This window comes from Talpa occidentalis, unplaced genomic scaffold, assembly GCF_014898055.3.
Source record: "Talpa occidentalis isolate TD23 unplaced genomic scaffold, MPIMG_talOcc4v2.1, whole genome shotgun sequence".
Classification (NCBI taxonomy): domain Eukaryota; kingdom Metazoa; phylum Chordata; class Mammalia; order Eulipotyphla; family Talpidae; genus Talpa; species Talpa occidentalis.
The window spans coordinates 100,234,749-100,248,040 of record NW_026555331.1 but is presented as its reverse complement, the minus strand read 5'-3'; the positions used below and the strand labels follow the sequence as shown (position 1 = coordinate 100,248,040).

The 13,292-nt window shown below is 37.8% G+C and overlaps 1 protein-coding gene across 3 annotated transcripts in view; it reads left to right on the top strand.

Moving 5' to 3' along the window:
* The window catches only part of RAPGEF5 (Rap guanine nucleotide exchange factor 5), a 238,926-nt gene that overhangs the window by 67,423 nt on the left and 158,211 nt on the right, over positions 1-13,292 (top strand). For all 3 annotated transcript variants that reach the window (XM_037508969.2, XM_054692418.1, XM_037508977.2), the window contains one exon: positions 12,021-12,087. In XM_037508969.2, the coding sequence (XP_037364866.1) occupies positions 12,021-12,087 (67 nt within the window). The remainder of the gene's footprint in view (positions 1-12,020; positions 12,088-13,292) is intronic.

The following is a 13,292-nucleotide window of genomic DNA, read 5'->3' as shown; positions in this document are numbered from 1 at the left end:
GAACACAAATATCAGGCCTCTGAGGTTGAGAATCACTGTAGCAGGTTTTATATAGCAATTTTTTTTCTCTCACAGTGAGCATGTCCCTTTGGGAATGGTAATTCTTCTGGGAAAATCGTTTTTAGGAAATAGTGGAGGGCCTCCCCGGTGGCGCAGTGGTTGAGCGCTGGGATGCGAAACTGCATGTATAAACAAAAACAAACAAACAAACAAACAAATAAATAAATAAATAAAACATGCCTCTATTTAAAAAAAAAAAAAAGGAAATAGTGGATTTGTCTGTACTGTATTATAAGTACTGACTATAAAAAGATAAAATTGTGGAACCACTCCAAGTCTCTCTGGAGAGAAAGAATATGTATTTTTATACTAGAGTTGTAAGTAAACTTGTAAGCTACGGTAGGATGAGTTTGATTGTATTTTGGAAAGCCAAGGTTTAGGTTACCCAGTCTTGGGATAACTATGGTCAGAGCAAAGATGACCAAGGACATGGTCTTCTTTCAGTTGTGCTGTCAGTCCTTGTGGTTCCTATGCATCGATCTCACCATCGCTTCTCTAATCTGGTGGTCTCCATTCATTCTGCCCCCATCCCACAGCCATTCAGGCTCTGGTACCAGTGTGATGCTCTTCTCAGTCCCCTGCCTCTTTGCTTGTTTAGGCAAATTCTACCCATCCCTCAAGGGGGAGCCCAAGTCCTACCATAACTGAAAAACTTCTGCAATGTCTCCAATTCATATTATACTTGCTTTTAGTGTTCTTGCTCTGTGTGTATTTTATTTTTATATATATATAAAATTTCCATTCTTCTATGTCATTTTTAGCCTATTACTGTTACCCATTTTTATCCATTCTTCTTAAATGCCCTGTGGAGCCTTCTAGATTCATTAACTTAAGTTGTCCAGTTATGAACTGAACACCCAGTACCATGAATTTAGTTTTTTTGTTGATATTTGAAGAATACTAGGGTCTGCCAATGCCATTTTCCATTAGGCCCCTCTAATTTGCGGTCTTCTCTATAGATCTCTTTAAAGTTATGTGATAAATCACTTAATATTTTCATGTATACACAGCCATGTTCTGAACAGAAGTATTTTTTAAAAAGAGGAAATTTGGATTTTTTTTTTTCATTTGAAAAAGAATGTTTAAAGCAAGGTGCTGTAGGTTTCTAGGGTAATTTGAGGAAACATAATTCTTGTTCTATACAAAGTAACTTTCTATACAAAGTGAGTAGATAATTTGAAAGAAGTGAGTAAAGCAGTTGTCAAGAGTGCTCTCTCTGGGGGGAAATTTAACAGTCATGATATCTCATTCAAATGGAAAGCCAAATCAAGTCATCCAAAATGCACTTTTTCCTAAACCCCCCCCCCCCTTTTTTTTTTTTGTTGGGGTGGTGCTGCAGCAGTTAGCAATGCTGAAGTAACAGTGTAACAGCCTAAAATTCTTTCAGGACAAGTGAGATATTTCTCTAACACAGACTCATCTGAGAGTTTAGGCTGTGAGGAAGCTTAGCCATTTCAGTTCAACTACCATTCCTTCCACTCCCAGCCTGCCAGGGTTGGGAATACATAAAACTGTATTCTACCCATTAGAGGGCAGTTTGCATTTACTTTGTTATTAAGATTTATAGGGGATTGCTAAAGTTCAACTCATGGTCCACTCAGACCTGTAAAGAAAAATGAAGCTTCTTCATTTTTTTCTAAGTTGTCCACATGAGCCTTTATCCTGCTGCATCATCAAAAAAGGAAAAGATGCTCTGTAATTTTAGTCTAATTCAGTAAAATTATTTTAATAAAGTCATTTAAAAAGTTCCTTTAGTTATTTATTTGGCATATTTTAGTGAAGAGGTTCAGTTTCTGTGCTGTGTCCTGTGCCTCAGCCAACAGCCTCTGGGTATATGGTGGGTGTGTGGACCTTGGCCTGCCTTTCCTCTTAGGGTAGGCCCTTCCCATCCTTACTCGTTTTTTTGTTTGTCTTTTTAAGTTTTATTTTATATATGTTTCCATCATTTTTCATTTTTGTAAAGGTATGCGTTTTCATCTTGGTTATAGTCCCTGTAAAATTCCCACTACCCTTGTTTTGATCCAGGAAAAAGACTAATTATAATGAAGTAAAAATATAAATATAAATAAACCAGAGACACACTACTGGGGGTGGGGGTGGGGAAAGGGAGCAGGATCTCATCCTTACTCGTTTTGCCTAATGAATGGACAGCCAGTTCCCTTATGAACCCTGAGTGTGAAGAAGCTGGGCATCCTGTTGGAATATTCTGTTGAAACTAAAGTTGGTGTCAGTTGGGTCTTCTACCTCAGCTCCATCAGGTGGGCCTGCCTGGGTGGTCCATCCTCCGGGAGAGCTGCTGGCATTGCTGAAGCTCCTGAGGTCTGTCTGTAGCTTCCAGAGATGTGCCATTCTTGACCCTCTGCTGAAATAGCTCCCTCTCATTGTATCCTAACCTGACTCTCCTGATTCCAACAACTTTTTTTTAACCTCATGCCTGTTCATTGTTGTTACTGTTATTGGGCAGCAAGCTTAATGACATATTATGCTAACATTCAGTTTCCTTATTTTAGAGAAAACTCAATCTAGTAAGTTAAGGTGAAGTTCTTGGCATTCATGATTTTTGTGCTCTAGATAAATAGGAGATTATATGAGATAGGTAGAACAGTGTTTTTAGGAATGAAGTTAGGAAGACTGATGGCATTTTGAGACAATGCAGGGTAGCTTGATGTTTTGAATCAGTGGGTCACAAACAGTGGAACTCACACTTTGAAAGCAGAGGGTGGGAATGAGACTCAAACTGATTGCAAGTGGCTTGCAAATCCATGGGGAAGCCAAATATTATCTTTTCATTGAATAAAAAGAGTGACTTAATTATATATAGAAACTTCTGAAATAAATACAACTTAACTGTTAAGTGAATTCACAGTGGTTCTCAACCACGTGGTTTTAAAAAGTAAAGAGGTATAATCTGAGATCTACTTAATGAGGGTTGGGGTAGAGAGATGATACGTGGATATCACTATTTTTAATAAAGTTCTGAAGGTGATGCTAATGCTCACCAAATTTGAGATCTCCTGTTATATAAGTGAACATTACAGAGAGAGCTGTTTTGAGTGATAGGAAAAGTTAAATCAAGACCTCAAAATAGTACCATAAAGAAACCAGATTAATAGTACCATGACTGGAAAATTTTATTTGAGCACAGTACCTAATGTCACTTGGTTAACACTTCTGAAATTCCATATAGTTAGCTTCATAAGCATTTTGTATCTGGAAGGAATTTCCTTGATAATTGAATTTACTCCTCTTAATTTTTAGGTAAGGAAAAAGGGCAAGGAGCAGAGGGTCTGGGAAAAGACAACAACTTGTCACCTATACTCTACTGAGTGATTTATTGAACAGGCATTTACTGAACATGAGGTTTGTGTAAAGTAGTGTGCTTGACCCTGTGAGGAATATGACCACATATAAATCATGAAAGCCTTTTATGAGGCAAGCATTGTTATCACAAATTCAGAAAAAGAAAATTGCAGTTATATTTTCAATAAATATTAGTAAATGGGATCCAGCAAGATGTAAAAATATAGTGCATCATAAAAAAAGGGGAGTTTATTCTAGGAATGCAAGGGTGTTTCATCATTTAAAATTCAACGTAATATATGATATTCATTCTAAAAAAACTTTGATGAACTCCACAGATGTAAAAAAACCTTTGAGAAAATTTAATATTCATTCATGTTCAAAATTTCACTGAAAATTAGGAGTGTAAGAGAATTCCTCAATCTGATAAAAGTTTACATAAAACCTATAGTTCATATCATACTTACTCTAAAAGACTAAATGCTTTCCCACTAATATTGGGAACAAGGCTAATACATTTCCTCTTATCACTTCTCTTTAGCTCTAGCCAGTGCAGTAAGCCAAGAAAAAGAAATACAGGAATACAGATTAAAAGGAAAATATAAAGCTACCCCTCTTTGCAGGTGCATAATTATATACATAGACAATCCTAAGAAATCTACAAAAAATATTGTAAAACTAATAAGTAGATTTAGGTCCTAGGATACAAGGTCAATATACACAATCCATTTTATTTCTATGTATTAGCACAGAATACACTATGAAACATTTAGGAATAGATCTAAGAAAATCTGCCTAAGAATTATATGCCAATATTTCAAATATCTGATGAAAAAAAAACAAATAAGACTTAAGTTAAAGCTATATTCACATTCATGGATTGGAAAATTCAATCTTAAGATGCAATTCTCCCCAGTCTCACATATATTTTCAACAGCAGCCATCTACTGATCTGTTGTCTTCAGCCTATCTTCATAATAATAAAACTTACATTTGGAAACATGAACCTCTAAACAAGGGAGTATCCTGACGTTCAGTCTTCAGAGTTTTGTTTTCCACACATACTTTGAATGTTCCCTTACTAACCATGTATTTAATATCAGTTCCACAGTGAGGACTCACAAAATTCAGGTCCCCGTCTTTCCTTATCACCCTATAAATATTAATGCCACCCTCTCCACTGCCCTGTTACATCTACTCCCTTCATTCTCTTTTTTCTGCCTAACTTTTCCTTTCCAAGCAGCATCTATGAGCAACATGAAATCCAGTGGCTCTTAATTTCTGAAATAGTGCAGGATTAACACTTTCTAACTGGGGAGATCAACTTCTGGTCAGTCATGCCTATGTCCCAAACCTACCCTTTGTGCTCTTGACTTTTCCTTATTAGATTTTCATTTTATGGTCCTTGAAGAGGACATCCTGTATGAGTAAACAAACATGTTTTTCTGCAAAGAAAATTTTCACAATGGAACTTGGCATAAGTTGTTTACTAGGATCATAGGTAAAGAAAATTCCCATTATCACATTAGTTTGTATAAAGATATTACGAAATCAGCTAGTTTTTAGTCTTTGTTATTAGTCATCACCCCTTCTCCCAAGGAAGCACTAAGTGCTCCAAAATTTCTATTGTTTATAGACAAGACTTATTGCAGGTGTGGGATCAGATTGGTTATCTTTATCAGAGAATATCAATATTTATGAATAGTACAAAAATTGTACCAAAAATTGAATTTTGAGGTCAGGTTGTGCAAGCATTTGAATGTAGCTGTTTAAATATTAAGTGTTAATCCTCACATCATCAATATAAAATGTGAAAAAGAATTATCAATAATTACTAACTTTATTCAACTTTAGAGGAATACATTACTACAGACCCTTGATGAAATTGGCCACATCACAATTTATTACTGTTCAGTTGGATAGGTGTTTGTGTCCTTGCTATCAAAGATATTTAAAAAAACTCCAATTACCATTCTTCTAACTCCCCACTTTTTCTATTTGCCATAGGAATTTGCTTTGTTATCATAACAGACTTTTTCACCAGAACATAGATGTCACAGGAAGATACTGAGGGCACAGTACTTGAACTTCAGCTGTGACCTTTGTTATCCTCTTGGAGTCAGTGGGTATTGGATGTGGTAGAGAGGGAGTCAGTCTGTGTATCCAGAGGAGCATATCTTTTGTGGTTTCAAAGACTTGCTGGCAGTGATTTCTTAGGAAGAAAACTGTCAAACCCTGACCAAGGAAACATTTCTGAAAGAGAAAAATCTCTGAATACCTTTCCTTGCTGAACACTCAGCAGTTGTGGAATGGACTCTGGATTATCCAAGAATGTGTGCTGTGGTATCTTCAGTCATCCTCAGCCAGCTTAACTGTATCCCTTCTCATCTTGGTAGAGGAAGAGCCCCTCATTTTGCACAAGACTCATTCTTCTACCAAGACTGTGGGTCATACCCCTCCTTAGAGACTTCCCAGTCCTGATTTCTCAGCCTTTTACTCTGTTGGCTAGTCTCCTTCAGCAAACAAATGGTTCTTTCAATCATAGGATAAAACCAAATCTACCTTTCATTTTATGTCTTCTAGTCACGTCTCAATCCATCTTGTTTGCTTTATAACCACTGTTCATGACCCTTAGCATAAAACCAAAACTCTCTGTATAGTAGCAGAGGCGCCCTGACTGCTCTGGGCCGGCCTTTATCACTAGCTTTATCTCTTGCCACTTCCCACTTTCTTGTCCTAGTAATGTTGTTGACAATCCAGGATATCCCCTTGTCCACCAGAGCCTCATCTTGGATATTGCCTCTCTCAAGATACTGCAAACAATCACAGATCAGGTTCAGTGACTCTGACTTGTGTTTGACAGAGTTATCTTAAAGACAGATTTGCTAAAGAAAGATTTTACTGTATATTCTGATTTTTTCCATATATTTATGTGCTGTTCATCTCCTGTTTATCATGGGATCATGTTTGGAAGATTCCTGTGTCGTTTGTTTTGATTCTGGTTAATTCTGTGCCCTAGAATTTCATTAACCTCTTGTATGGGTAGTCTGAGGTCCATCCTTTCTCTCAAGTCCCTCCAAAGTAAATAGTCCAGAGCAGGTCAGTGTTAGTCCAGCTGTGGGTGGTGGTGGTGGTGGTGGGAGGTAGTGAGCAAGTCTGCCCAACATCCCTCACATCCTCTTTCCTATTAAAATTCTGATTCGGAGATAAGTATATTCTCTACCCTCATTGGGTACGGATCTAGAATATCTCTCTTTAAAACAAAGGTTAATTACAGTATATACAAAGGTTAATTACAGTATATACAAAGCACTCAAAGGTTAATTACAGTATATACAAAGAAAATGTATGATTGTTATAGCATTTTACATGAAAACTGAGGACCCATGTCACATTGGTTGATTTCTCTGTAATGTGCAATTTGCCTGTGTCCAGTCTAGTGTTAGCACAAGTGTGTTTGGAAGGGTGTGAATGAATGATACTTTCACTGGATTGTGTATGCCAGCTATGCAGTCTCCTTTTCTTGAACTTGACTCCAAATGTTTGTTTATTTTGTAGGTTTTGGAATGCATTTAGCACTTTTTTCCCTTTAGGAACAATGACAACTAGACATAGTGGTAGCTCTTGACAGCCCACTAGTGCATTTTAAAAGCTGTATCAATATATAAATGTAAAATGATATTATTTGAATAATACTTCTGTAAGAAAATGCTTCTTACCTTCTACCATGGGATACTGGGAAACCTTTTCTACTGCTGAAAAAAGAAGTAGGATTTTCCAAAGCTAAAATGGTACTGATTGTTCTTACATCTTTTTTTAAAAAGATTTATTTATTTATGCATACAAGAACTGGGCTATAAGCCAGAGGTGCGGGGGGTGAGAGGACTCACCAGAGAGAGTGGGGAGCAGAACAGGCTTATCTACTGAAAGCCTGCTAAGGAGAGCAGCGGGAGAGGCAAGGGAGGTCTGCTGCACCATGTGGGTAGCTCCTGAGCTGACTGGGAATCAAATTCGTGTTGCAGTGGCTAGTGATAGCTTGACAGAGCTGTCCTTAACCCCTGTGCCACTAGGGAGGCCCTGTTCTTAGATCTTGAATCAGAAATGTCTTTGGTCCAAATGTGATATAGGAATGTGGGTTTTGTCTCTTTTATAGAGTGATAAAAAGAGTATTCAAAAAAAAAGCCACCTTTATTGGGATAATCTCAGTTGTATCATACTAATCCTCATCAAGGAATTCTCACTAAGAAAATTCTGAGAACCTCCACAGGGACACCAATTAAATCCAAGTTGCTAAGAGATTATACTGGGCCTGAGTGGTATAAAGGAATCCCATTGCCCAGATCATGCCTCCTCTGCACTGTCTCCTAAGGCTCTTTACTAGACCTCAATACCATGTGACCATTTAACCTTCTCAGAGCAAATAGTGTGTTGGGAGACCTTCTCAGGTGGGGAACTTCCTGCTGCTTTTCTGTTGCTTTATGAGTTGTATAAAATGATTGTTAACTGTCGCTAAATCTGTACTAATTATTTCTTAGGGGACAGTGAATAGTTGGGAGTGATTGTTGTATTGCTAGTATTTTATTTAAGATGTTTTCAAAATTACCAGCTCTTTGGAATTAGGTATAAGAAAGTCATTCTTGTTGGATTTTAATGACAGGAAGGTCAACGAAAGAAGACTGCTACAATGGTCTGGGAGCATAATGGCGTAGCTACTGGGAATAGTTCTTGAGTATAAGCAGGATCATTCAGTTGAACTAACTGCAGATAACCAGCTAAAATCTTGTGTAGGGGTAGTCTTGGGATGAACGGTGGTTCATAAGTGAGCATTCCTTGAAGTTTAAGGTACTCCAATAAAGTATTTTCTGTATACCTCTTAGATATTAGGCTGTATTCTAAGTGTTAGAGGTATAACAATGAACAGAACAGACAGAAATCTCTTCTCCTGTGGAGCCTCTAGTCTAACAGAGGAGGACATAAAATTTCATAAATAAAGAGATGTATGTTAGTTAAAGCAGAAAACTTTATGAGGAAAAATAAAGTAAGAAATGAAGGCTAAGGATACGGGCCAGGGAAGGCCTCCAAGAAGTTGACAGAGACTTGAAGGACATGAGTTAAAAAACAACACAGATATCTGAGGGTGTGTACTAAGTAGAGGTGCAGCCACTGTAAAGGCCCAGGGCAGAAACATTGGAGTCTTAAGTACATGCGGCTGAGCAGAGTGAAGAGAGTGAGAGATTAGCAAACTACCAGGATACAAGGTCCCAAGGGCTTTGTCAACCACTGGGAGTTTGACTTTTTGCTGAATTAGATGGGGAGTCATTTGAGGATTTTGAGCAGAGCAGGAACATGGTCTGACTTACATGTTAAGATCATTCTGGCTCCTGGGTTCAGGTAAGAGGTTTTGTGGCTGAGACCACCATGGCAGGAGTTGAGGTGGTAAGAGGTGGTGAAATAGGAGACAGTAGGCTTTCAGGATGTAAATATGGAGTGTGTGTAGACAGTGAATTTAAGGATGACTTCCAACTGGAGAAATGGAGGTGCCATCAGTTATGATGAGGAAGATTATTGGGAAGACAGAGAGGTTTTTTGTTTGTTTTGATGGGAGTTGGGTAGAATGGTAATGTGTCCAGCTTGATTGTTAGAGTGAGAAGGTCAGAGAACCACAGGCTCTTGTGTTTTCTGTGGTCTCACAACAGCCCCTTAGACTCATCAAACTTACAAGGACATTTTCCTATAGCACTAGGACTAGACACTTTCCCCTTGCAAATTTCTGGGTCTAGTTTAAGCTTATTTGTAAACAGAGACCTTGAGAAGCAGCCATGCAAAGCTGCTTCAGGGATGGGTCTTCTTTCCCAGGTTACTCCTTATCTCTTCTTTCTCTTCCTTATTACACTTGTTGCTGCAGTTACCTGCTGATTGCAGCCAGGGTTTGTTTCTCTCTCTGTCTCTTGAACACCACACTCAGAGTCTCTCTTTCTGTCTTGTTTCCTGGGCAGCACAGTCCCCTTTACTGATGATGGGCAACAATTCAAGTATTTCCTTCTCTTTATTCCCCACCACCATCTGTTTATCTATTATGATTTGACATATAAAAACTTTGTCTTCGGGTTGCATTGAGGATATATGTACATACATAAAACCAGAATTTATCTCATAAAAAATACACATGCTGGGGAAAGAGCTGGTACTTCTGGACATTCTGGCAGACAGATGGAGAGGAGCTTAAGTTAAATAGTGGCCACAGTAATGAGAAAGAAGAATGGCTGAGTGTTGGCCTTCTCTCTTCTTTTCCCCTTTTAAGCTCTTCCACTATATTCCTGTTACCCAGTGCTGCCCCCAGGACCCTCCTTTATGCTGGGTGAGCTTTAAGTACCTTCTGGTGGAGGGGAATCTGGGGCATATTGGCAGGAAAGCAAGAGTATTTCTGAATTCTAGAGCTCTCAGTAGGCATTGGGATACTGAGGATTTGGAGTCTGAAGAATAGCAGGACCTGGATTTGGATTTTAGAATGATGATCCTGAAGGTAGAAACCAGAGGCCAAGAAGTTGGTTAGAAGATGGTAATTTGTAAAGGTGAGGACCTCAACTGTCAGTGAAGCTGGGTGGGGAAGGCCTCAAGGAAAGCTGAGCATGAGGATGGGGAGTGAGAGGATCTGATGACTGGCAAAGATAGGGACAGAGTGCAGGAGGGAGGGAAGGGCCACATGGTGGCCATGAAGCTGAGTCGTGAGAGATGCTATAGAAGCAATGAGAGAGGGAGGCAAGAGAAGTTCAATGTAAGGTCCACACAAGGGCACAGATAAAGTTCTTGGAATTGCCACCTAGCATCATTTTAATGGCAGATGGAGGAAACAAGGTGAGTTCTGGGAAAATTGAGAGGCTGGAGACAGACTTGGGAGCTCTGGGCATAAATCATGATGATTGAGGTGATAAAAATAAACTGTGGGCTAAGTACAGCTCTCAAGAGATCATCACTCTGTCTCTCTTACAAATATTTCCTTTAGAAATGTTTCTGCCAAGGGATGTTTTGTTTTAGAAGAATGATGAAAAATAGTTTTGTTTCTGAACAGGCACTAAATTATTTGTTGCTAAACCAACAGTGCCTCAGCCATTACTCATGAAGTACCATTATCAGTCACATACACAAGTTTCATTTAAAATTTTGAGTTCCTTTCAGCAGTTTGTTGCAAACACATTCACAACAGAATCTGTGCTAGTGTGAAATATGACATGCCCATTAGCTAATCCTTCAGGTGCTTGCTGGGGTCTGGGAGATGTGAGACAGCATGACCAGCCCAAGCTTTACTACAGAGTTAGACAGTGCATGAAAGCCCTTGTTTGGTGCCCTTTTATCTACTGTGTTTGGCTCTTAATTTCTTGTCATATCTGCTGCGTCACCTCAGCTTAAACATAAAAACTTGGTTTGGTGGCTTAGGTTATAAAGGTTATAAAACTCTCCTCTGTATGACTTCCTTATATGGAAACCCATGAATAGATACTGTAGTAATCACACTCATTGTTTGATATACTCACTATCAAGGTAACTTGCTTTTTTTGGAATAGGTTAGTTATAATACCTATTTCATGCAATTTTTGTAAAGGCAGTGGCTTATAATTTATTGCTCTGATTTAAAGAGTGTTTCTTTTTTCTGTAAAAGGGTTTAATTACATTTACAAAAATGAGGAACCAGTACTAGACTTGATCCATCTAGCTTTTCCCTTCTTAAAAAGCTTCTTTTTACCTTCCTGCCCCACAGAGCTAATATTCCCAATGGCCCGCAGCAGTTACCAAGATTAAAATCCATCATTGGACTGCTATTCTTATAATGCGTATCTGCAGGGCAGTTACCACCAGTCCCTCCAAGTCCACAGGTGGTATTGGAAAGGATTGCTTGGGAAAATAGATCTGGGCGACAATTATATATATTCAAACAGCATTAGCTAGTTTTTTTCTTTTTCCAAACTGGGGTGGAGAGGGGGTAAGATACTTTATAAGATTTTGCCTTCACAAATAGATAATTTCATATTTGTGTGGTATAATTTTTCTGATGCATTATATTATTAAATGACTTTCCAGAACAATGTAAGGTAGGTTAAATATTTCTTTAGTGATTTAACATATGCATAATTTTTCTTGAGTTCTTATCCTTAAGAAAGAGTGAATTGCTTCTTTTGCTTTTATATGGCCCATAATTCCTATCATAGTATTAGACCTATAATAGACCATTTCATAGTAAATTTATTTTGGCTGAAACTCAACTATAATGGAAAATTCCTATTTTATATTTTCAAAATCTGGATTTCATTTAGACTTAGAGGGCATTTCAGTACTTAAGTACTCTATATTCACATCTACTTATGTTTGTGCATGCTCATATTTGTAAGTCTGGCATGTCAGGATTATTCTGTGATACCATTTAGAAAACAATACTTGATCCTCAGGATTCAACTGGTGTAAAAGATTCTTGCTAATTGATTTTGAAGGCAAAGTTGAGCTGCAGTGGAATTATGTTCCTATGGCATTCTTGACATCATGTTATTGCATGATAATTTCATTAATGTAATAACAATAGTGCCATTATTTGCCATGTGTTCCCCATAACTTGGTAGATAAATTTGAGTAAGCAAAGCTGAAGGTAATTTGCTCTTTGTTTTTCAAAGGTCTCATCAGAAAATTGAAGACTCTGAAGAAAGCAGTGATGAAATTCTTGCTCGTCTAACATCCGAGGTAAGGCCATGCAGTTTCCCTGCCTGGAGGAGCAGAAATAATGGGCAGGGGCCTGGAAGGGTGGCAGTTGGGTATAGAGTGGTGTAGAAAGACACTCTCCTGTGGATGCTTTTCATTGTGGGTGGCTGAAAGCAAAGCTAAAGGAGACAATTACTTGCTATATACTTCATGCCTCTCCTGCAAGATCTTAGATATTCCTAGTGGAAAGTCTCTGGAACCTTAGCAGAGGCGTAATATCTGATTATTTAAATACAGTATGACTTAACCTAGGGAAAGTTATGATTTGTTGCACAAAAGAGAAAACAATGTATGTCTCATTCTGGAGGAGGGGAAACCACCTCAGCTAACAAAACAGGAGGTTGTTGTAAGTTTTTAATATACTTGATTGCAACATTTTCACTGTTTTTTAAAGGTACTCATCAGAGTTGGTAATTGTCTAGTTGGTTGAAAGCAAACTTTAAATTTCGTCATAGAAAAAACTGGTCATGATCACTAATCATTGACTTTCAGTTTAGATAGACGCTAGCAATTCTGTCTCACAAAATCTTTATCTGATGGCCTGACATTCTGGAAACTTTTTCTAGCCTTACCAAAGGCTCTGATTTGGCTTTAGCTCTGACTTGGCTTTAGCTGCATTATTAAAATGATAATTGCTGAAAATCATGCAGATTGGGAGCTGTATTTGGACTGAAACTCTTCTTGCACAGAGTTCTATATACTAGGTCCTGGTAAAAGTTAACTTTCCTATTCTACTGTAATTTATTTTAGAAAAAGCAATTTTTGACTAAAATAATGATCATGGGTGTGAAACTTAATATAAAATGAAATTTTGACAGTATAAGAAAAACTAGTTAGCATGGCCTTTGCAGTTTAACATATTGTTCAAAGAGGAGTGTCAATTATATGCAAAATCTAATAGTCATATGTTTAAAAAGCACTCCCTATGGACCAAATTCTATGTTAAAATTGTATGTGTGTGTATATACACATTCATGCACACACATACACATTCTGGTAAACTTCACAACAATGCTATATAATCGGTATTATTTCTGTTTTAATATGTGAAAATTTGTAGCAGCTAGGTAGCCTTCCCAAATCACCACATTTGAAAAGAATATAATGAGGATTGAAATTTGAAATTTTCTGCTTCCTAATCATGTTCACTTAAGTACTATGACTCATCATTTTATGATATTGTTACT